General features: G+C 44.4%; 2 protein-coding genes across 4 annotated transcripts; one reads left to right on the top strand and one right to left on the bottom strand.

Moving 5' to 3' along the window:
• Nucleotides 1-1,263: 1,263 nt before the first annotated feature.
• Nucleotides 1,264-9,543, bottom strand: LOC306791285 (uncharacterized protein). Its single transcript, XM_079287935.1, has 13 exons — nucleotides 9,405-9,543; nucleotides 8,172-8,377; nucleotides 7,911-8,048; nucleotides 5,919-6,057; nucleotides 4,990-5,836; nucleotides 4,395-4,536; nucleotides 4,146-4,289; nucleotides 3,878-3,936; nucleotides 3,274-3,458; nucleotides 2,771-3,171; nucleotides 2,387-2,486; nucleotides 1,988-2,195; nucleotides 1,264-1,886 (listed from the first exon to the last, which is right to left on the bottom strand). Exons 1-13 carry the CDS (start codon nucleotides 9,519-9,521, stop codon nucleotides 1,750-1,752), a joined length of 2,823 nt encoding a protein of 940 aa, XP_079144061.1. The 5' UTR covers nucleotides 9,522-9,543; the 3' UTR covers nucleotides 1,264-1,749.
• A 3,321-nt stretch (nucleotides 9,544-12,864) lies between these two features.
• Nucleotides 12,865-23,904, top strand: LOC306791305 (uncharacterized protein). 3 transcript variants are annotated; one of them, XR_013772742.1, is made up of 2 exons: nucleotides 12,865-13,881; nucleotides 23,310-23,904. XR_013772742.1 is itself a non-coding variant. In XM_079287957.1 (2 exons), exon 2 carries the CDS (start codon nucleotides 16,985-16,987, stop codon nucleotides 19,454-19,456), a length of 2,472 nt encoding a protein of 823 aa, XP_079144083.1. In that variant the 5' UTR covers nucleotides 12,865-13,881; nucleotides 16,974-16,984; the 3' UTR covers nucleotides 19,457-19,796. The 3 variants fall into 3 exon arrangements, 2 of the variants coding, with proteins under 2 accessions (XP_079144083.1, XP_079144082.1); XM_079287957.1 differs by lacking the exon at nucleotides 23,310-23,904 and adding an exon at nucleotides 16,974-19,796; XM_079287956.1 differs by lacking the exon at nucleotides 23,310-23,904 and having other exon boundaries at nucleotides 12,865-13,666; nucleotides 13,782-19,796.
• The last annotated feature ends 1,802 nt before the right edge of the window (nucleotides 23,905-25,706 follow it).

Here is a 25,706-nt window from a genome sequence, read left to right on the forward strand (position 1 = left end):
CACGTTCAGCTTCTTTGACCTCATTAACACTTCTCACAGATACCAAGAGTCACGTACCACAGAAGAGAACAAACCACATAATTTCTGCATGAAATCTATATTCGTACAGCTGACACCCTAAAAAAACATCATGTCTTCCAGGTAGTAGAAGGCAGTCGAGTGATAGTTACAGTAGAGTGGCCATAGAACTACCTGAAGCACACCTTTCAACACCATTTACAGCAGACAATAAACTGTTTTGTCTCCCAAAATCCACCAAAACATTGTTCATTTGAATCAGTTAAATAACACAAGTAACCACAACACACAAGTATTGCATTGGTGTCGTATAATTAGATTCCTTTTAAAAACTAAACACACTTGTATATTGCAATCTGGCCATCTAAGAATAATGAAAAGTAAAACGTCTCTGGCTTCGTAACGTTTGGACTCAACTGCTCCTTTCAGTCGTCACTGCAAAAAACATCACCTCAATGAGTTAGCATGCTAACATTAGCTAACTAGCACAAAACACAGAGCTCATCGAATCCATTGTCTGTAAGAGACAAACAAAACTACAACCCGTGTCTATTTTTCTTTGCTCATTTAAAAGTCACACACAGAGCTTTGAACCACGCAGATTTGAGCTGAAGGAGTTCTGTGTTTACAGTCCAGAACCATCTATAGAGCGGTCTCACCGACGTCACGATCTCCTTAGTTACGAGGTCTGTCCGCCATGTTGGAGTACATACAGATCCTACATGGCGGCGAGTAAACAAGGAAGTGCGGCGAAAATACCATACTTTGAATCACTGGATAGTGCATCAAAGGTTCGCTACCTGGCCAAATTGAAGGTTATTGGTAACTTGGATCCCTATACGATGAGTGCAGATGGTTTCAGTGCCGATCCTACTTATCTTCCATCGGTAAACTACGCCAACATCTACACGTATCTCGTGAACACCCCCAGTCCTTACACAAAAGACGAGCTGGCGTGCTACAAAGGGCTCGACGCTTATAATCAGTTTGTCAGTGGATGGGTCCGAGACGTCAAAGCAACGGTCGTCGAGAATTCTCATCTCGTCATTGGAAGGGTAAATATATACAGATCTGGTCAGATATTTAGCAATATTCAATGTTTACTCAGTGCAAACAGACACGTGTGTTTGTTTACATTGTATACACCCACGTCGCTACATTAGCATGCTGACGTTAGCCCCGAATGATTACATCGCACACATGCACAACACACCACAGACACACAAAGCATTGCTGATTGTGTAATGAAGACATCAAATGGAAGGTTGATATAATGCACATTTCCCCTTTTATTGTAAATTAAAATCCCATTTAAAAGACGCAAATACATGACTTCACCATGATCACAGGCGGTGAAGGATCCAGCTGAGTTGGTTCGGGCATCCGATCAGGATTACTCGTGGACACCTCCCTTTACAGGGTTTCAGGTAAACCCAGAAATATCATATATCTCATCTGGAAAAGTTTCTGTGGAGAGGTACGCCTAGAATACCCTGCTAAACCTACTGCGCCTGCAACCGTTCTGGTTTCCTGTTTGCACGGCACACATGTTTGCTGGCTGAAGTATTTCCACCTATAAGCTGTAGACATGTATAAAGGATTTAATATAAAGCTCATTCATTTCAATGGGCACAGAAGATACACAAGCACTCAATATCTGACGGCAAAACGAATCAAAAGCTTTACGTAGTCAAATGTAATTAATGCAGAACTGCTATTCTGCATGCTGTCTTAACGTTCCTCTGTGGACAAAGGTTGGTATTTGACCTTTGACATCCTGGCCTTGTACAGGACCACGGCACTGATCATGCCAACAGCTGCGAGAAGACATCCAGCGATGAACACCAGGTTCAGATTCAGGTGGAGCGCTGGAGAGACAACAAGCACCATGTTTTACCTTGATCTGGTCCAAAGTGGCTCAAACAAGTGACGTGTGCTGGTAACAGAGAACCTTTCTCTGGTTTCATACCTGAGCTCTCGCTGCTCTCCGCTGATCTCTTTAAGCGCAGGGGACCCTGGGAAACGAAGTGCCGGGCACTCTCCACGGCACCCTCTCTCTTTCTGCGGTGGGCGTGATGAAGCCAAGTGGCTGGCGTTGTGGAGCTGATGCATCCCTGAGAGGACCTGGTGTTGGGTTCCCCTGCTGCACACATCAGGACTGTGCAGCTGATGTACACCTGAATGAAACAGAACACGCTGTCATCACACCAGCAGACGGACCGACAGCAGAGCTGTGCTCAGATCCAGTTCAAACCTCCGTTTAGTAAAACTAGTCAGACAAATGAAAGGACGTCATGAACTGGACCTATTCGTTGAAGCATTTAGAGATCTCCCAGAGACATCAACAGTCCTCTGCTCCGTTCTTCACCTGATCAAACATGCCGATGAACTTGAAGGCCTTCATGCTGAACCTGAATTGTCTCGGGTGGGAGGGGGAATGGATCTGAACGGTCGGGTCCACTTTACACCTAGTCAGAGCAAAACACAACAAAAAGATGAGACATGTTGCCTTTGTTACTCTGTGCCTTACAGTGGATGCTGCTATAGGGGCAGAGGTATTGTTCTATTGGTATTCACACAATAAGAAAAGTACTACAGGTTCTACAAAAGATGGAGTCAGTGAAGCATTGACTTCTACATCCTGACAGGGTGACATTACACAGAAGAGCCTCGAAGCAACAATCAGAGAACTAATCTTTACAAATGCTTTGTTGTGCCCTCTATCGCCACTGGGGGGTGTGTCCATGCCTACCCATTCTCAATGATGGAGTAGGTCTGCTGGGAGTTCTGGTTGTCATATGGTGAAGCCCTGCAGGACTCCACAAACAGCACGGTGTTGTTGACGGAGGAGGTGGCCTCTATCTGCATGTAGATCATGCTCCATATGTCATACACCACCGGGTATGAAGTTGGATCAACCATGGCTTGGTATTGGTCGTTAGAATAGAACTCAAACTGGTAGGTGAACCTGCCGAAGCCCCTGTCCCACACTGAGACGATGGGCCTGTGTACTGTGAAGGCCAGTGTCACGTTTCCACGTTTGGGGTACTGGCAGTAGAAGTGCACCTCCAGCAGGTGTTTCCTGGTGATCACGTCGGCTGTGTTTTCAAACGTGGTGATTTCATTCTTGAACCTGAGGTTATCCCCGTCTTCCTGCAGTGAACAAAGGTCATGTATTCAGTCCTCGTACTGCTCGATAAAGGCAACACCAACGACTGAGAGAGAAGAGCAGCCGGTAACAAAAGCCTGCGTTACCTCGAGCTCAGTGCCACAACCGCTGAGGGGGATGTCGGCGAAGACGTAAGTGCTGTTGGAGCGCAGCCTGCAGGCGATGTTGGCGCCGTCGTTGAGCCGCAAATGATCCTCATGGAGTCCATGGAATGAAGACTTCTCAACCTCTACTCTCATCGTGGACTCGGTGCAGATCACATGGGAATTAACTAGAAGAAGAGAGTGTGAGAAAATACACATTATATACCAATGGTGTACTTATTTACAGGGGGCAGTAATGCCAACAAGAACTTCAGCAACGTTCCAGACAAAGACTGTGATGTTTCCATCAAAAAGAAAGTTTCTTTAAGTTCTGCTGGTTTGGTTTCACTGGTATGAACAGTGAACGTGGTATTTTTGTGTAGAGCAAGAATGTTTTGCGTCCAATGACGGCTCTGAATTTTGTCTTGTAGGAAGGTTCAACCAATCACAGCACTTTATAGAAGTTTTTTAACCTCTCATGTACGCCAGCCATGCAGACACTATTTGGCTCTTTAACTTAATATTCAGTATCTGATATATTTGGTGAAAATACACACCATTACAGATGTACTTAAACAACCAAATGTTGAGATTAAAGTAGACTCACGTGACACCGTCCGAACTTCTACCAGAACACACCTCATCTCGGACTGATAGACGCCGGACCTGAGGAGCATCGGTGAACGCTGATTTAATGCCTGCTACTCTTTCAGTTAGGCCGATATGTCATGTTCAAATTATTACTGGTGGTTTTGGCTCCTAGTTGTTGAACCTCTACCTTGTTGCTTAGAGAAAAACACCAAACACAGAGAAATGTCACTCACTGTGGAGATGGGGTGGCGTGGTGATTGTGACTGTGATGGTGTGTGGCTTACCCGGTCACCGCTTCAACAGCAAAGCAGATCGGGAAAAACTCCCCCAGGTCATCTTGGATAGGCGTCCACCTGATGACGAACTCCCCATGTGTGTTCCTTTCCTCGGTGATGTTCAGTGGGCCGCTGATGATGATGTCATGTATTCTGTGTGATAACAAAGCAAAGAAAGCAGAGATTTATTGACTCTTTCCGCTCTGATGATATCTCACGCGCCTCAAGGCAGCACCGGTCCCGTCGGCTCTCACTCACGTTGCGCGTGATGCTCGTGCTCTGACTCTGATCTCCACTTCTCTGTCGACCTCTGCATGGAGGCGGGCTCCGTTTAAAGGTGTCGGGGGCAAAAGCTCTGGCAAGTAGAGTCCCTCCTGACACGAGGGAGCAGCTGGGTCCACTGGAGTTAAAAGATAGAAGATTCATTTAAGTTACAAAGTGCAATAAGTAAGTTATACTTAAAAACTGACACTTTGCTGCTGCCTGTGGATCACAACTTCAAAGCTGTCTCAGCAAGTGTTGCTGATTTCTATCAAAGACAAATGGTCTGCTGGCTGTAGCTGTTCATGTTGTTCATGAAAAGAGTTTAAAGAGACATGTTTTTACAGGACAGAGACGTTCAATGTGGGAAACTAAATTCACAGGCAATGGTTTAGTGGACAAATAAAATGTTAAAAATCTAAAGCTGGTTTCTGGTCAAACTGTTCTCCGAGACTCCTGACTTGAAGATTTCTAAAATAATGTCTTCTGCCATGTGTAACATCTCATTAAAGTGTTGCAGAGCTGCAACATGAAGCAGGGTTTTTGTGGATTGGCTCATTGAAAATGCTGTCACACAATAAAAATAACTCACCAAAAAATGAGAACTGCAAAGGTAGTTTACTGAGTGAAGGTGTGGTTGTTGGTGGGTATGTGGTTGTTGCTGCTGCTGTGGTTGTTGGTGGGTATGTGGTTGTTGGTGATGCTGTGGTTGTTGGTGCTGCTGTGGTTGTTGGTGCTGCTGTGGTTGTTGGTGCTGCTGTGGTTGTTGGTGCTGCTGTGGTTGTTGGTGCTGCTGTGGTTGTTGGTGCTGCTGTGGTTGTTGGTGCTGCTGTGGTTGTTGGTGCTGATGTGGTTGTTGGTGCTGTTGTGGTTGTTGGTGCTGCTGTGGTTGTTGGTGCTGATGTGGTTGTTGGTGCTGTTGTGGTTGTTGGTGCTGCTGTGGTTGTTGGTGCTGCTGTGGTTGTTGGTGCTGATGTGGTTGTTGGTGCTGTTGTGGTTGTTGGTGCTGCTGTGGTTGTTGGTGCTGATGTGGTTGTTGGTGCTGTTGTGGTTGTTGGTGCTGCTGTGGTTGTTGGTGCTGCTGTGGTTGTTGGTGCTGCTGTGGTTGTTGGTGCTGCTGTGGTTGTTGGTGATGCTGTGGTTGTTGGTGCTGCTGTGGTTGTTGGTGCTGCTGTGGTTGTTGGTGCTGCTGTGGTTGTTGGTGCTGCTGTGGTTGTTGGTGCTGCTGTGGTTGTTGGTGCTGCTGTGGTTGTTGGTGCTGCTGTGGTAGGGGAGCGGACATATCTCTTACCCCTCCAACCCAGTGGGGCCTTGTAGGATCGGGATCCATCAGTGTAGCCCAGAGTGATGTGCTTTTGCGGGAAGTCCTCCACCACCATCTCAAATCCATAAACTCTGGGGTAGGCAGTGGATTGATTGTAGTGTAATGTGCAAGAGTCCTGACGATGTGAACATTTTGAAGTTAAGTGAAGCAAAGCATCAGTGAAGTATTGAACAATGTATCATGGCTTTTCAACTAACCTGATCTAAGGTGAAGCCTGAAGGTTGTTCACACCGGTCACACTCTACATCTCTGATATTTCCATATCTGCATCGAACTCTGTCTCCATCAGGATCAAAGGACATCAGCTCGTATGTCCGTGGGCAGTTCTCAGGAACTCTTGAGTGGACACATGAACATGAGTCAGTAACACGAGTCAGTAACATGAGTCAATAACATGAGTCAGTAACATGAGTCAGTAACACAAATCAATAACATGAGTCAGTAACACGAGTCAGTAACACGAGTCAATAACACGAGTCAGTAACATGAGTCAATACCACGAGTCAGTAACACGAATCAGTAACACGAGTCAGTAACACGAGTCAATAACACAAATCAATAACATGAGTCAGTAACACAAATCAATAACATGAGTCAGTAACACGAGTCAGTAACACGAGTCAGTAACACGAGTCAATAACACGAGTCAGCAACACGAGTCAGCAACACGAGTCAGCAACATGAGTCAATAACACGAGTCAGTAACATGAGTCAGTAACACGAGTCAGTAACACGAGTCAGTAACACGAGTCAGTAACACGAGTCAGTAACATGAGTCAATAACACAAATCAATAACACGAGTCAGTAACACGAGTCAATAACACGAGTCAGCAACACGAGTCAGTAACACGAGTCAGTAACATGAGTCAATAACACGAGTCAGTAACACGAGTCAGTAACACGAGTCAGTAACACGAGTCAGTAACACGAGTCAGTAACACGAGTCAGTAACATGAGTCAATAACACAAATCAATAACACGAGTCAGTAACACGAGTCAGTAACACGAGTCAATAACACGAGTCAGCAACACGAGTCAGCAACACGAGTCAGCAACACGAGTCAGCAACACGAGTCAGCAACACGAGTCAGCAACACGAGTCAGCAATACGAGTCAGTAACACGAGTCAGCAACACGAGTCAGCAACACGAGTCAGCAACACGAGTCAGTAACACGAGTCAGCAACACGAGTCAGCAACATGAGTCAGCAACACGAGTCAGCAACACGAGTCAGTAAAATGAGTCAGCAACACGAGTCAGCAACACGAGTCAGCAACACGAGTCAGCAACACGAGTCAGCAACACGAGTCAGCAACACGAGTCAGCAACACGAGTCAGTAACACGAGTCAGCAACACGAGTCAGCAACACGAGTCAGCAACACGAGTCAGTAAAATGAGTCAGTAACATGAGTCAGTAATATGAGTCAATAACATGAGTCAGTAACATGAGTCAGTAAAATGAGTCAGCAACACGAGTCAGTAACACGAGTCAGTAACACGAGTCAATAACATGAGTCAGCAACACGAGTCAGTAACACGAGTCAGTAAAATGAGTCAGTAACATGAGTCAGTAACATGAGTCAGTAAAATGAGTCAGTAACATGAGTCAGTAACATGAGTCAGTAAAATGAGTCAGTAACATGAGTCAGTAACATGAGTCAGTAAAATGAGTCAGTAACAGTCTTCTAGGCCAACAATCAGCTGGATAGCTACACCAATGTAAGAAGTAATAAACCAGTGACATGCTGGTAGAGGTGTAGTACAGTTCATAACATTTTACATACAGAATCACACACTTTAATATTTGTAATTTTACTGTAATTCATAATTAAAATAGAAGAATACAATTTGATTATTTATTTTGGCTGGAATGTCATACAAATGTTAAAGTAAGTGAACATTCTTATTATTGGAAGAAATCATTGAATTAAAGTCACTCTTTTTTTGTGATTACACTATTTTCCAAATGATTCTGATGTGATATGATTGTGTTGGCAGACAAACTGTAGGATACAGATTGCAGACCATGTTTGGCTTTCAGCCCCTAAATGTATTTGAGGACTGCCACGGTGTCTTTTTTGTTTTTGTAACACTGGGAGGCGGTGAAGTAGGACATTTTCCACAGTTCCTTTAACGAACGGATTGTAGCTTAGCCTAGCTGTTTCATGCTAACGGCAGAGGACTTACCTGAGGAGAGGTAGAATGGCAATGTCTGGTGACCTGTTGGGTTTTCCAGTGTCAGATCTTGATCCCAAATCCACAAAAGTCTGTAGTCTCCAATTAGTTGCCCAGTTGCGCGTTGGGACCCAACAGCAGCTAGCAGCCCTGGTCATCAATCAAAAGACACTCTTGAACTACTGCACCAAACACTGGCTGCTCTTCATGATAAGAACAACAAATACAATATTCAGCATTTATAGGATTCAAGAGAAGAAGAAATAAACTCACCTTAATTCAAAAGGTCTGTCACTCGGGACGATTCTTGTGTCGACTGTTTCAGTTTCAAACCGTTGTCGGTTGGATGGTGGTGAATTGGTGCTGCTGTCAATCCTACCGCTCTCACTGCTGGAGATAGAGCCACAGTTGCCTCCGTAACAACCCCAGTAGTTGGACAACTGATACCTCTCAAAGGTCGCCCTGCGACGAACCTCCACCTGTGGAAAAAGATCCTGGAGTTAAAGACGGTGTCTCCACTGAAGATAAGGACATCCTAATGAATTACATTTCTGTGTATTTACTCTGTAATGATATCCATTTAAAGAAGGGTGTTCATCTGTAATAATCATTTCAACAAATCAACAAATATAGTTCAAGTTCATATCTTAGGTTTTTATTTAAATTCATTAAGAACAATATTATTGCAATATGTCCTCTGATCTTGAGATGAGTAAAGAAAATGTGAATGGAAACCATAATGACAACAATAATGATGGTATGTTCACGTTTAGATTAAGAAAGTCATTGTTCTCATCAAGCTTTTATGATTTTTTCTTCTTCTCTTGGTGAATTAATGATTTTTTAAAGGTTAAAGGTCATCCCTTTCAGCCACGGGGGGATTCCATAAACGGGACTCGGTTCAACAATGTTAAATGTTTTAGCGTCTTCACCTGAACTTCGTTTTTTGGAGTGAAAAGGCAAAACACAAGAACATAATATGAACTCAGCAAGAATGAAAGCATGGATCAGAAATCAAGCCTGCAAAATCAAGAGTTCAACATATCAACCCATATTATTTTACATCCATCACGCATTCCATTCTTACTCTGAATTTAAATAAAACGTGGAAGTGAAGTTGCTATAAATACACGTTTTTTCCCCCTTGAGGAGCTGATAAATATCTAAATATCTTGTAAGCAACATCCGGGGGAATTTAACTGTTTCAGAAAGGAAGATCGTTTTTAATAAAGTCCTGACGAAGTAATCATAATAAGTAATAATAACACATGTTATGTAAATATTTTAGATGTACTCAGAAATGCTTTACAAGATCAAGATGTACAAAAATGCATTGAGTTAATATTCTCTAAACAGAGTATTCAAACCCATTTAAAATAACAACAGCATTTATAATAAAGAGATTAAATAAGCGTTCCCAGAATATGACAAATCCCAGAGGAAACATATTCACACATCATCTGTGATGCACGTTGCACATCATATGTAAAAAGCTGCATCTCTCACCCGAAATGATCCGTCAGGGTTTCTGTCTTTGAAGCTGAATGTCATGGATCCCCCCATGAAATGAGACGCAGAGGCCAGTGAGACCAGGAGCAGCTGAAGCAGGAGCACTGAAGCCATGATGCCCTCAACTCACTGTGTCTGGAGGTTCTCTACCTCACATCCACCTGCAGCATCATTATATATACGCTCTCGCAGGCTGACCGGATGATGGCAGTCCTTTCAAGTTTCATGGAATGCACGCGATGTGCCAGAATAGGCTGAACAACTGGTTTCACAAGGTGTTTTACTGGCAACGCCTGCAACGGTGACAAGTTGCCCGAAAATGAATTCCAGCAAATGGTACAACAAGGAAATAATGCACCTTCCTCTTCCCATAACAACTCAACAACCAGATTCTCTACATCTCTCATCACTGACGAAGGATATTGTGCAATCAAAGCGTTTGTCTCCGTCTTCCTCTCAGCAGCATCACGTACATGTAAGCAGTGCTTTTAGTGCTAAAGAGACAATTAACCCCAAAAATCAGAAACACACATGTTTCCTCTCACCTGTGTGCTATTTATCAATCTAGATTGTTTTGGTGCGAGTTGCCCAGTGTTGTAGAAACTGTCCGTAGAGATGTCTGCCTTCTCTCCGACATAAAGGAACAACATGACACTCTGCTCACAACAAGAACTGTGGAATATCTCAGGAACGGGTCACGATGTCTGCACAGACACTTTGCTGTTGACTTTTCCAAATGTAAGCTGTGTGTCCTCTATTCCCATCATATTGGAAAGAAGGCCGACATCTCTGCAGCCGATATCTCCAACTCTCTGTAACTCACACCAAACCATCTACACCACAGACTGTTTGTAGGAAGTGGACGTAGTCATTGTTACGTCTCTCATTGCTTTATGGACTGCGGTCTTCAATCCCAGATTTCTGCATTTTGGCCGTCGCCATCTTGTTTTTTGCAACCAGCGAACAGGAAGTGACCATAACTGGACTGAGGAGGAGTGACGTAGAGACACCGTACACTTGGTTTGTGTTTCTGTGGAACGCTGTGATGCTTTACTGTGCTCCCTGAAGAAGCTCTCACCTTAGAGATTGTTTTTTTCCAGTGTGTGATCATCATCGATGTGTGTTGAGTGTTTCTGAATGAATCTGTTTCATCTCCGTGTTGGTTTGATCGGTTAAGGTTTGTCTTTTCAGCTTTCAACAAAAGTCGGTACTCTGATCTTCATTCGACTCTCCCACTGAACGTAAATTCCATGTTTGTTTTATTGTTTGTCTCATTTTCTTCAAACATATATTTTTATGTTTTATTCGGAGGGAGCTTGAGATTTGAGAACGTCTCTGCCAGCAGCTGCTTCTCTGTAATTCTTGTGTGCATGAGGATGAAATAACTTGAACTTGAGCAGCTTCATTGTTTGATTCTTTTTAAATGGATGAATAACAGGGATTTACACTCCGGTGGTATTTCTTTGAAGAGTAAAAGGAAGGTTTCATGTAACAAACCTGAATTAAACACACACCGCCCTCCTGATGTTCATCAAGCACGCACACACGCATGCACGCACACACGCACGCACGCACACACGCACGCACACGCACGTACGCACGCACGCACGCACGCACACGCACGCACACACACGCACGCGCACGCGCACGCACGCACGCACGCACGCACGCACGCACACACGCACACGCACACATAGCTGAGTCCTGGTGGTCTTCTCAGCCATCAGTGTGTGAGTAGCTGAGTCCTGGTGGTCTTCTCAGCCATCAGTGTGTGAGTAGCTGAGTCCTGGTGGTCTTCTCAGCCATCAGTGTGTGAGTAGCTGAGTCCTGGTGGTCTTCTCAGCCATCAGTGCGTGAGTAGCTGAGTCCTGGTGGTCTTCTCAGCCATCAGTGTGTGGATGTGAGTGAATGGGTGAATGTTGACATGTCGTGTTGAAGCCCTTTGAGTGGTCGTCAGGCTGTAAAGACACGACACAAAAGCAAAGTCCATGACACAGACTCACAAGATGAGAACGCCAGCGCTGCATTTCATGATGAAAACGTTTTCATCACTCAGGAACAGGCGTAGTTTTAGATATTAACTGTTTAAAACAGCCAGTTCAACAGTTCGCCATTAAAGGTGTGAATGAATTGAATTAGTAAAAGTTCTGTTGTTTTATGATGTATTCATGTGAGTTACAGATCATTTTGACTGTTTGGATGCTTTTACTTGACTGTGTCATAATGTCATATTTTGTATATTTCCAGTTATACAATAAGTAATAATGTTTCATGTTGTTGTTCTTTCATTTCCTCCTCCAGACTGATTTGATGCCAAACGGCACATTGTCACATTCTCATGTCAGGAGTGGAAAGTTTTCAATGCTCCACCAGTGCACACCCACATGGATGTTTTGTTCTTTGAGTGATTGTTTGTTGAGCACACGTTGAAAGTATCACACCCACTGTGACAGCAGATGAAATACTTTGACACTCGTCTTCCCGTAAGTCCACGGCTGTCTGAGCTTCAGGACATTCTTGCTCGTCACATTCTTTTCTTACATGTCGAGTATAAATGATCGGAGATAAGAAAAGAGCACAACAATGACCAACTGTATCGCTGTCTTCACTTCAAACTGCAACTTTACTGACAGATGGTGAATTTAGATTGTATTTAGAAAAAGACATATTGTAGATCTCCATCAGCTGCACGAGTGGGTGAAGTCCATACACCACTGTGTGAAGTCACTACGTATCAACATGATGACGTCCAGCCCGCTCTCAACTGATAGTGAATGAATCATGAAAAAGCCATTTTGTATTCTTAACAGTTGTTTGTATTTTTATGTTCATGCTAAAGTATGTGTGTTAAGCCCTTTAAAATGTTCACCATATGATGGAGTTAAGGTAATTGGTCATGTTGCAGAATGTGCTTTGATGTATGTTGTTCTCCTTTAAGTAGGTTTCAGCTTGTTCGGCTCTCATGGAGCAAGATGTGGAGCAACAATTTTTCTGAACGCAGATTAGAATTTTTAGTTACAGCCAGCAGAAGGTCCGTGTTTTGGTACTCCATTTATTGCATCAGGATTTTGTCAATTTATTTGTTGACATGGAATAAAACTACTTTAAACTACGAGCTACGAGCCTCATCATTGGACAAACCCAGAATGTGTTGAACTGATTTATTCCTTATCATACACCCACGTCGCTACATTAGCATGCTGACGTTAGCCCCGAATGATTACATCGCACACATGCACAACACACCACAGACACACAAAGCATTGCTTATTGTGTAATGAAGACATCAAATAGAAGGTTGATATAATGCACATTTCCCCTTTTATTGTAAATTAAAATCCCATTTAAAAGATGCAAATACATGACTTCACCATGATCACAGGCGGTGAAGGATCCAGCTGAGTTGGTTCGGGCATCCGATCAGGATTACTCGTGGACACTGTTGATAAAATTAGCATATATACAGTTTTAATCAGCAATTAGCTCATATACAGCTTAATCAACAGCTAGTTTATATGCAGCTTTAAGTAGCAACTAGCTTATATACAGTTTATTCAACAGCTAGCTTATATACAGTTTATTCAACAGCTAGCTTATATACAGTTTATTCAACAGCTAGCTTATATACAGCTTAATCAGCAACTAGCTTATATATACAGTTTAATTAATCACTAGTATATTTGTAGTTTTAATAACCATTATCTTATGCAGCACTATTAACCACTTATACAGTGCTCACAACACAGCAAGGCCAGAGAGAAGCAGGTGAGAGGTTACTTATTTAACTGCGTCACATAAGAACAGGCAGCCATCTTTAGAGAAGATAAGGAAGACACAATAGACAGTGAGATTCAAGCGAGGGCCAACGCCCAGCTGAGCCCGGCTTTCTCCACACACTCTTTCCCAGGTCCTCTCGCCTCAAACTCTCACTCACACTGACGGAAACCAACGCCTATTGGGAGGGGCCAAAGGTGAATGGACATTCACGGCCTCCACCCAGGTGTCATAACGTACAAACGTGCCACGCCTGCATCTTTGACTTTGGCCAATGTGTAGCAAGGGGCGGACCCCATATATTAAGGATGATGCTGATGTGTTTAAGCGTGTCTTATGGTGGACCTCTGAGAGGGAAATCATTAGAGCCCATGCATGTTTAATTGTGTTGGCTGAATAACTTTGTTCGATAAATAAACCTATTGCTTTTGATTTAAACTATACGCCTCTGAGAGCTTCTGTTTCATTCTTAAACCTGCTCTAAAGTGTGAAAAACAGCTACAGCACATTTTTTCACAACAAAGTGGTGACCCCGACGTGATCTGATACGATACAGAGCTTCAGGTTAGAATGTTAACAGGCCTCTCCTTTTGATTCCAGATAACGGCGTAACACTCCCTTCGAGGCTGGGAACCCGATAATTGCCATCGGAGCGAAATTGCAGTCGGGGGGTCTGAGACGCACCGGTGCACATCTCAAGGTATGCAGAGACCTATTTAACTGAATTCTGCAACATTGTATTCATAGAAATATTCTAAAATGTGCTCAGACTGTCCGAACTGTAAGTATTTGCTTAGTATAGAATATGGTAAAGATTAAACACACAGCAACAGAGTTGTTATACAGCCATTTGGGGGTTTGTGAATATGTATGAATGTGCCCATCAGAAAACGTCAAATAACGGCGAGAAATGACGCATTTGTGATAGCGTAGATGTGAGGTGCTGTGAGCCGTGTAACGCATTTGCTCGCAGACACGCGCTCCACGCTGAACACTCAAATTCATGTTGCAAAAGGCGTGATTTCTAACGTACTTATGGGATGTTTTGGGCTACGAAGAAATTGCATAACATGACGGGGATATATGTATATGTCATTGATGTCATTGATAAACTGTATGGAGAAAACTGACTGCGGGATTCCCGTATTAAGAGCATCGAGTCTTCGGACATCAACTCGTGTGTAGCGATTCAGTAAAAAATAGTGTTACTCTGATTAGAGTTTCCTCGACGGAGTTTCTGGACGAGAGCACAGAAGTTGATTATATCGGTGTGTTGTTAATAACGGACGAGATTAATGAAAATGGCCAGAACGTGTACAGGTCCAGAGATGACCTAGGATAAAAAAGCAGTTAAATTGTATTATTTACGTTCTACCCTGATGGAGTAGTGGTTAAAATATCAGTCTTCGACGCGGTAGGTCCGGGATCAGCTCCCGGCTGTAACATTGTTTTTGACAAAAAGCAGCGGCCGTTGTGATGTATTAAAGAAGCAGAGCTCTTTGATATGTGTGTAAGATAGGGACAGAAATTATTATAATCTGACTGATTGTTTGCTGAAAAAGCATTTGTTTTTCATTTGTATCGTGGTCGAGAGATCAGCGGTACACAGTCTGTTTGATGAGATCGAGATAAAAGACAAATTGCTGTTACAATGCGTTTCTGATAAATGTGTGTCTAAAAAAAAAAAAAAAAAAGAGTCAGTTCATCCGAAGGCCGTGCTTCTGACTGATTTACATTTAAAGAGACAGCCGTGTATGTTCTAATGTGTGTTCATTGTTTCACTGCATTTGTAAAAGTATTACTTACGTGCTAGACCGTATTTGTGAATTGTGCGCATTTCAAATTTGGTTTTAATTGGTGTTTACTGTGTTTGTTTGCTGAGAAGCAGTTGTCATTTGCGCAGGCGTCCAAGAGGTGTCTGTTTGTTTAGTTTGATAAAGTGGATTAGCTGTCACGGAATAGGGAAAGAATCCTTTATAATCTGACTGTTTTTTGGTTGCTAAAAAGCTGTTTGTCATTTGCGTTGTGATCGAACGATCAGTAGCGCTCCAGTCTGTTTGATGAGGTTGAGAAAAAAGCTTGCTGATGGAATGTGATGAGTGTGTAAAAAGAGCTGTACATCTCTTCTACAACTCCGTGTTTGTGACTGATTTATGCTTAAAGAGACGGCAGCGTGTGTTTTGATTATCTAGTATGAATGCGGTTGACTCCGTGCTTGTGACTGATTTATGCTTAAAGACACGGCAGCATGTGTTGTGATTATCTAGTATGAATGCGGTTGACTATTTGCTGAGCTGTACGTTTTAACTTTTGTTTATTTGTTTGTCTGTATTACTAAAGATATTCCTTTGCCGTGTAGGTGATCTCTGTGCATTTAAAAAAAAAAAAAAAAAAGGCAGTGTGTTGCAATTTTGTTTGAATGAAAGTGCATGTTTGAAGCGTACATAACCACGGCTGTGTATGGATTCGATTTCGTTTAAATGAGTGCGATTATTAGGAGCATATATGTAAGCGCTGAGACCTGGTTCAGAGTTTATGCTGTTTCTGAGTTTCTTTGTGCGTTAGAGACAGCCAGCTGAGGCCGTGCTTGGTGTTTGAAAATGTTGGTGTGTTGTTTCAAAGGTTGGTGTCCAGAGTAGGGAAAACACACATTATACACGACTGTTACATTCACACACACACATAAATCACTAGAATATGCTGAGAGACAGCTGAGGGCTAATATAAGTGTCAGTTTTACTGGCATAGTTAAATTTATTGGAAAATTGTGTTCCTTAGGGATCGTTAGCAAAGTGTAATGCGGAAACACAGCAGTCCAGGAATGCTACCAGGAAGAAAAAAAAAAAAAAAAAAAGTTTTAAAAGCTAATACACAGCTTCTATTGTTCCAGCCAGACAGTCGCTAAAAGTATGAATATACAAGGTTAACAGCTGCTACAAATCTTCTATTCATTTAGTCAAGACTGGCGGTGGGAATATTAGGGAGGATTTGACTACTCCTGATAAAAAAATACAGACGCGGCCTTGATTTGTGTCTACTTACAAAGACAGTTACAAAGACAGTTAGCGGAAGATATTTAAAAAGGTGGGGGCAAGGTTAACACTCTCTCTCTGCCTTATAAAATATTTAGTTACAAGCCATTGCTTGAGTAATTAAAACATAGCATTTCACACCTAGCAGGGGTATATAGGCAGATTTGTAAATAATATATATTCATACACTGTTAAATAATATGCGTAATACTTGTAATGCTTATATGCGGAGTTGTGAGGTCACTGTATGAAGGTTTAAAACGCCGAGAGAAGCACTCCGTCATTCTCTCGTACAACAGAATAAAGATCAGTGACCTCTGCACGGTAATGCTTGCTAAAACCATAAGATTATGGCTGAAAATTGCCACATTAGTATAATGGACGAGCTTTTGTGTCCATTCACACAGAGACTTCGAAATAACTCTATAACTGTACTGTTTTCGTCCTCTTCACCATAAAGTGTTAATAATAAAATAGATCATCATTTCACACACACACATATTACAGAGAAAAGCAGGTTTTAAGACATGCAGCAGTGTGAATGACATTGATTTGAGTTCAACCAGACACCAGGAAACTTGGGAGGAGCGTTGGCTCCCTCTGCTGGTGCTTTTGAAAAAAAAAAAAAAACATTTGTCCTGCATGTTGGCTTTTCTGTGGCCTATTCAAGAACTGCAACAGGAACAATGGACAGGAGTTTTTGGCTCCATCGTGTGGACATTTGGGAATACTGATTTCAGACTCTCATTGCATGTTACAGAAACACCCATCATGGCGGAGAAATTCTCCTCTTATCTGAGCATCTTGGAGAATGCTGTCCAGGAACAGAGCAGGATTAATGGACGAAGCAAACTTTGGCCAGTGGAACAACACGCCTACCAACGATTGATAAAAAGATGGAAAGATAAAGCCATTTGGGATGGAGAACGGCTGAATTGTTCCCCTTCAGAAGAGATGGTACAACAGATGAACAGGGAAGTGATGAGACACTGTGAAGAGAAGAAGAACGAATGGCAGGACAGAAATCCAAGATATCTAAACATGGGAAAAAGAACAGCAAGAAACAACGCAGCTGCAGAAAAAGGCGTCTGGCCTTATCTTAAACGGTGCTTCGATTTTGATAACAACAGGATGGGCAGCAAGCTGATTCTCACTGGAATCGAGAAGAGATGGATGGAGCGGGTTGGCAAAGAGCCATGGAACGCAATGGAGCTGGATGCTGAAGCAGCACGTTCACCACTAGAGGCCGCCAAACACAGCGGAGGCATGTTTCCGGCCCTAACACCCTCATCCACTGCCCCTCCCTCATATGCCGACAACCCATTCACCCCTATCGACAATGACAAGCCCAAGCATGAACAAAGCAACCTGTATCCTGACCTGCCACCGCAACACAAAGACATGCATGAACATGAACAAAGCCAACTGCACCCGGATCTCCCACCTCCCCCTCCCGATTATGTGCCCACAAATAACCCTTTCATTCAGGCTCCAGTAAGACCAGTATCAAAGGGGTTCCTGAAAGGCATCTTCGCAGTAGATGAAGGAGAGCTGCAGATACCTGTCTCAGTAGAGGAAAAAGAGAGAAGAAAAAGAGCGAAGCAAGTTGAGAAGACTGTGGGATACCTGATGACTCAACTGAGCGCCCTAGGGCTGCGAAACACACCCGGACCTGAAACTACACCTACACTAATTGTCGACGCACACAATGAGCCACGCTTCGATGCTTTCGAATCGACTGCCCCACTCGAAACTCGGCACAGAGTGAGCAACTCAATCAGAGACCGTTACCAACACAGACAAGAAGACGAAACACAAGAGGATATTCAAATCCTGGAACAACAACTGGAGGAGCTCGAACAGCTGGAAAAAGCCCATGCAGCAACAGGCTATACGCCTTACATGGAGGCTAGTGGATATGCTATACCACAAGCGGACCTGTGGGTTCCTGGTACAGAGGAAGAGAAGGAGCTGATCGAACTAGCTGCACAGCCAGCCAACGAACACAAATGGCCACAAACACATGAAGTACAGAGGCTAACGCTAAATGGAAATTTCACCGGATATGCCACAGCCCCATCAACAACGCGCAGTGGACAACAATATGGGCCTAACTCACGTCAGATGCCACTCAGACCAGCTCCAACAGCTGCAGCCCCTCACCAGATGGCATTTATTCCCTTCTCTTTCATGGACATGTCAACACTGCTGACTGCCCTTCCTTCACTGTCCTCAGGAGCAGAGCCATGGCTAGAAGAGCTAGATAAATATACAAAGTCCCACAAACTGGCACTTGGTGACTACAGAGGCCTGCTGGCCAGAGCATCTGACCCACACACACTGAAAAAGCTTGAAGCCGTAGCAGGAACCACAAACGCGCCTGACCCCACGCCCATAGGCGGTGTCAGGCTGTTACTACATCAGGCCTTAAGAAGAGAGTACCCCACCCCAACAGACCACAGCCAAATGTCAACCTTCATGGCCAAGCCTGGGGAGCCTGCTGCAGATCTCCTAGCTCGCGCTGAGCAAGTATGGAGAACAACATTTAGAGAATCCCCAGATGCATCTCAGACATCAATGGCACTCTGGAGAAGCATGGTGACCAAAGGATTGCCTGCAAAGGTAAGAGAGGCGATTGAAAACACTGTGGCCATCGCCTCCTTCACTCAATCTGCATGGAGAGAACATGTACTGCATCACTATGATAAACACAGAACAGCTGCAGAAGCATCAGATGTGGAGCTCAAGGCACTGCAAGTGGCACTGATGAAGAGACAGCTGTCTGACCTGGACACGGCCCAAAAGATTGCAAAGGACAAAAAGAAGCAGATGGCTCAACTGGAACCACTAGCAGCACAAGTGGTCCCTGTAATGGTGCAGCAACCATGGCAACAAAACCAAAGAGGAGGACAAAGAGGAGGTGATCAAGGGGGTGGCCAAGGAGGCACTTTCTACTGCTACACCTGTGGAAAACCAGGCCACTACTCACGTAACTGTCACACACGTGACCTGTCACATCAACAAGGCCCAACACGTGGAAGAGGAAGAGGACCCAGAGGAAGAGGAAATTATCAGAGAGGAAGAGGAGGCTTTCAGGATCCACGAAACCAGAATCAAGCTGGACAGCCATACCAGGCGCCACTAGGAGGCACTGAGCAATGGACGCAAAATGATCCTAGCTCCGGAGAAAATGTCAACCAGGCACTACAAGCTCAGTGGGCGAATAACTATTATCCCTACTAGGACACCCCACAACCACCTGGCACCGGCATCATGAAATTTGGACTAGCAAGTGAGCCAACTCTCACTTGCACAATAAACGGACAGGCACACACATTTTTGGTGGACACAGGGGCAACATATTCCAGCCTCACGTCTCCACAGGTCCTGTCATCTAAATATGTGTCAGTGGTTGGGGTCTCAGGCGCGCCAGAACGCCAGTGGTGCACTAAACCTTTAAATGTCCAAATTGGAAGTCAACAATGGTCACACAGCTTCCTATCAGCGCCAAACTGCCCAGTAAACCTACTGGGCCGCGATCTGATGACTAAATTCGGTCTAACAATATGGCTAAACAACGAAGGGGTCCAAGTCTCACTGGACCCTCCCCCTGCAAGCACTCTATCAATGCCTGTGCGAATACTATCTATGCCACAAACGTCCATTAATGTGGAATCATTGGATGAAGAAGTGTACTGGCTGAGATGTCTAGCCACAGGACCAAGCACACCAACAATTCAATTCTGGTTCAACATACACAGAGAACAGATCCAAAGACTGCATCCATATAAAACTCCTCTACCATATGTGCACTGCACTATGAATGTCACGGACGATCCAGACTGCCCATATGCTGAAGATTGGGACATCAATATGGCACACCTAACTCCACAAATAATATGTCATGATGTGTATTGTGGAAAAGAAGGCGTGGCAGCAGCAGTGATATTGGATGATTATCAGACCAAGTGGTATGGTCTCAGCAAAGAATCTGCTCCACACGTCACCCTAGCGGTTGGATTTGGACAAGAGGCCAGAGGACTCGGCCCCATGATTAAAAGAGCACATACTCTGTCATGGACACACACAGATACAGCAGGACTGCTGAAGGCAACAGAAGAAGATATGTGGCGATGGATCATCTCTACCAAAGAACACACACTACCTGAACATTTACCACTGCCACGCCATCATGGTAAACCATGCACTGACCATCCTGCAACTCAAGCTCTATTGGACGGCGTGCCTGCGACACTATGGACGACTGGCCCTTATGATGTGGGAAAATTGGCAACGGTCAAACCTGTGAAGGTGACGCTGTTGGATCCATTTGCACCTCCTATCTGGCATCCACAGTACAAACTAAAGCCAGAACAAATCGCAGGCATCGCCCCGACCATTGCAGGTCTGTTACAAGCTGGAGTGTTGGTGAAAACTCGATCACCATACAATACAGCGATATTGCCAGTGCAGAAGGCCGGAAACAACACAGGCTGGCGGATGGTACAAGATTTTCGACCAATCAATGATGCCACACAACCGGCGTCATATCCAGTTCCAGATCCACATATTGCCTTAACAAATCTCAGCCCACAGCTCTCATATTTCACAGTAATTGACCTCGCTAACGCCTTCTTCAGCATCCCTCTGGACAAAGACTCACAGACACTGTTTGCTTTCACATTCAACGACCAGCAATACACCTACTCTCGCCTGCCACAAGGCTTTCGTTGTTCTCCAGGTTTGTTCAACCATCATCTCAGACTACACTTGTCTGATATAGAGGTGCCGGATGGTGTCGTCCTCATACAATATGTGGATGACCTCCTGATTGCTGCCCCATCTTCAGCTACCTGCCTGGAGGCCACTGAGACTCTGCTGCTGCTGTTAGCCTCAAAAGGCTACAAAGTTAAGAAGACCAAGGTCCAAACATGTAGGAGACAAGTCACATTCCTGGGTCGCACTCTCTCATCTAGCGGCCTGGCTGTAAGCACAGCCCACAGAGACAGCATTCTCCATCATGACAGACCTATCACCGTGGGACATATGCTGTCATTCCTGGGTCTAACAGGCTACTCTCGTAGTCACATTCCAGACTACACTGACCTCACCACCTGTCTCAGAAGCCTGCTCAAGGAACCAGGAACTAGAAACACCTCTGCCCCACTGGTGTGGACACAAGACGCTGAAGACGCGTTCACCAAACTCAAACAGACTTTGTCACATGCCTCGGCTCTTCAAGCTCCAGACTATTTACTCCCTTTTCACCTAGATGTTTCTGAACAAAAAGGAGGGATGGTAAATGCAGTTTTGTATCAGAAAAAAGGGGGAGAAAGAGTGGTACTCATGTATCACTCATCAAAACTGGACCCAGTTGAAGTTGGCCAATCCACCTGTACAAGACACATGGCGGCAATTGCAAAGGCGATCGAGAAAACATCCCACATTGTCATGTGCCACCCTCTGAAAATCCACACACATCATGGTGTGGCTGCATTCCTCCTCAGCAAAGAATTCACGTTCGGAGCTGCAAGAAAATCGAAAATTCAAAGAGAATGCACAAGAGCACATATTGTCTATGAAACAGGAGGAATCAATATGGCGACATCACTACAACAAGGACAAGGAGATCAACCACACAGCTGCGAAGCAAGAGCAATCATTGAAAACAAACTAAGGCCAGACCTGGGAAATACACCAATCCCAGGAGCAGAAATGTGGTTATACACGGATGGATGTTGCTACAAAGGAAATGACGGAAACACAGCATCCTATGCTGTGGTGAGACAATTCGAAGACATGGAACACACAATAGTAGCATCAGGTATCCTACCTCAACCAGCATCAGCACAACTGGCAGAAGTCGAAGCGCTCATACAAGCCTTGAAAATAGCAGAAGGAAAATCTGCAAACATCGTCACAGATTCTGCTTACGCACATGGAGCAGCTCACGTTGATGGGCCCATGTGGCGAAGAAGAGGATACACAACATCAATGGACGCACCCATCAAACACAAGAAGGAAATCATGGCACTGGTGGAAGCTATGAAGCTACCAAAAAGAGTGGCAATCATGAAATGCAAAGGACATGATGGCAAGGCAAAGACCAGAATAAGTGTGGGAAACGACATGGCAGATGAAGCTGCTAAAGAAGAAGAGGATACAGACCAAAACAGATGGTTCTGAAAACAGCCATACAAGAACCAGAAATCACTGAAGAAACACTGATTGAGATACAGAAGAAGGCTGGACCATACGAATGGTCCGAATGGCAAAGAAGAGGAGCAACAACAGGAGAAAGTGGACTTTGTAGATCCCATGATGGTAGAGTGGTAGCACCAGCAGAATTGTGTGTCTCACTGATATCAGAGGCACGCACGAAGGAAAGAAAGGAACATTGCAAAGAATGCAAGCACTGTGCCTCTTCTGCGACGAATGCACCACCTGTGGGGATCACAATGTGAAGAAACCGTACAAGACACCTATGGGCTCTTATCCTGTACCATCAGCCTGCTTCCAAGACATCAGCATAGACTTTACTGACATGGGACATGATAACAGAGTACAAGGAAAAAGATACATTTTGGTAATGGTGGACAGATTTTCAAAGTGGGTAGAGGCAATCCCAACTAAAAAAGAAGACGCACAGACAGTAATAAAGTGGCTGCAAACAGAACTAATACCTCGCTATGGTGTTCCTAGATGCATAAGGTCCGATAATGGTTCACATTTCAGTAATAAGCATTTGCAGGAAGTGGAAGCCAGACTAGGAATCAGACATAGATATGGATCAGTGTATCATCCACAGTCACAAGGACTGGTAGAGAGGGCAAATCAGACGCTAAAATCAAAAATAGCAAAGACATGTGCGGCATCAAAGCTGACATGGGTTGAAGCCTTACCATTAGCTCTAATGGCAATGAGGAGCGCACAAGGAAATGAGACGCATCTTTCACCACATGAGTTAATGACAGGGAGGCAAATGCCTGGTCCTCCAAGAGACAGTAGTCATATTCCTGCTTTAGATGTGCAGCAAGTTGAAATGAAGGCATATATGACTGCGTTAATCACTCTCACGGAGGCTCTCTCCAAACAGGTCCTGCGGACCAGTGCAGCTGACCAGGAGGAAGTGAAAAATCTCATCCGAGTGGGTGACTGGGTCAGGGTCAAAGTTCACAAGAGAAAGTGGACTGACCCCAGGTGGACAGGGCCGTACGAAGTGAAGGAGGTTACTTCACACTCGGTCCAGGTCATAGGTAAATCAGGAGCACCTTGGCACCACCTGTCACATTGTGCCCCAGCATCTGAGCGTTCCAGACCCTTAGCAGAGGTCCGAGGTGATCTGGCGCAAAATGGAGTGTGAGTGTAATCTGTTGGGGGAAACAGACATCCAGCCACAGGGGATTCATCCCACTCCAGGTACCTGGAAAGACATGGGGATAGGTAAAAGAACTGGGTGGGTCCTATTGGGTTTGGGTGTGGCATTTGTGATATTCTTGACTTTGGGATTGAAAATGGGGGACAAAACAGTGAACAAACCGACTAGCGGAAACTATGGCTGTCTGCCAGAGGCAGTGCAAAATCTGACAGGGTTTGAGAGTCATCCAAGCTGCAATCTGACAACAAGTGGCAAGGATGTGAACATGCAAAATCTGACAAGGTTTGAGAGTCATCCAAGCTTCAATCTGACAACAAGCGGCGAGGATGTGAACAAAACTCAAAACGACCTCGAGAGAGGGAAGGATAGGCAAAAAAGAGATGCCTCAGAACCGGCATACAAGCCACCACCAAAAGCGTGTCGTGCATATCTGACCTTAAACTATACCAAGGGGAGCAAAACCGTTTTTACTTTTGATTTGTGTGATGTGATTAACTGTGGAAGAAGTCCAAGAGCATGGAGAGGACGTGCTGTGTATTTGTGTGCTGACAATGCCATAGTCAACAGATGTGAGAATTACGTGAACGTCCCGTCCATAGCGTTTTGTCATTCCTGGGGGGCGGTAACTAAGCACACAGGGCGGTGGAAGCCAACAATGCGAGGGGAAAGTCCGAGAAGGACCTTATGGGACAAAATAGACTTCCAACGAGACTTTTCAGCAACAGCCAATCCCTTATCTCTGTCCCTGAACAACGTCACCAAAAGCAGCACAGGAAAAAACATAATATGGTTCGCCCTATTAGTGGACGTCCCAGGCAAAGACCCGAGAGTAGGAATTCAAATAAACATAATTCCGCACAGACAACCGCTACCACCAGACCCACCTACTGTCTTATCAGAAGACTTTTCTAAATGGACTCCCCAACAGGTGATCCAATTAGCTACAGGACAAGGAAGCGACAATGTATGGTTAAATTGGATTGTTGATAATGCTATAAAAAACAAAATGAGTGGCTGTGTAGCTTGTGCTGCAGCTAGACCAGCTATGTTCACCGAACCAGCACCACTATATCCTGAATCTGACCCAACAGGATACGCGTGCATGACAAAAATGACTAAAATGGCTACTCCACCACATTGCACTACTCTGGCATCCATATTCCCACCGATAGACAACCAAACTGCAGTAGGTTATTTCAAAGCTTACAAAGGACTAGGATCCAGATATGTCTGTTACCATTTCACCAACGATAGAGCTCAAATCCACCTAGGTAGTGTGCCAGAAGACTGGTGCAACATGACACGACCAGGCTCAGAGATAGGTTCTTGGGCTAGGGGAGGGCTATTCTACTACTGTGGGGGTCTGCGCTTATTCACTAACATACCACCATCTACAATAGGAGTCTGTGCTATGGTGAGGCTGGCAATGCCACTTACCTTAGTGGGAGACAAAATAATACAGGACCAAAACAAAGTACAAAGCCTGACCCAACGCAGACGCAGACATATCTTAGCTAAAAGAGCAGCTGAAGCTGAGTTCAGCCTGGACAGAGGTCCAACTTACATAGATGCTATCGGAGTGCCCAGAGGAGTGCCTAATGAATACAAATTGGTAGACCAAATTGCAGCAGGTTTTGAGAGTGTCGCAAGTATTATTCCATGGATAACTGTGAATAAAAATGTTGATCGTATCAATTATGTGCATTACAATGTTCTTCGTTTGGCTAATCATACTAGGGATGCAATAGAGGGTCTGGCTGAGCAGCTGGCCCCTACTTCTTTGATTACTGTACAAAACAGAATGGCTTTGGACATGTTGCTTGCTGAAAAAGGAGGTGTTTGCTCAATGTTTGGAGACCTGTGTTGCACTGTCATCCCCAACAATACTGCGCCGGACGGTTCAGTCACAAAAGCACTGAATAGTCTGAGGGCACTGTCAAACGAAATGCAGGAAGCATCAGGTGTGAACAATCCATTTGGAGATTGGATGGAAAACATGTTTGGAAAATGGAAGCACCTGATCTTGTCAATAGCAGTGTCAGTGGGTGTGTTCATTGCAATATTGGTCTCATGTGGATGTTGTATAATACCCTGTATTCGTTCTTTGGTTGGCCG

Source organism: Melanostigma gelatinosum (genome assembly GCF_949748355.1).
Source record: "Melanostigma gelatinosum genome assembly, chromosome: 2".
Taxonomy (NCBI): Eukaryota; Metazoa; Chordata; class Actinopteri; order Perciformes; family Zoarcidae; genus Melanostigma; species Melanostigma gelatinosum.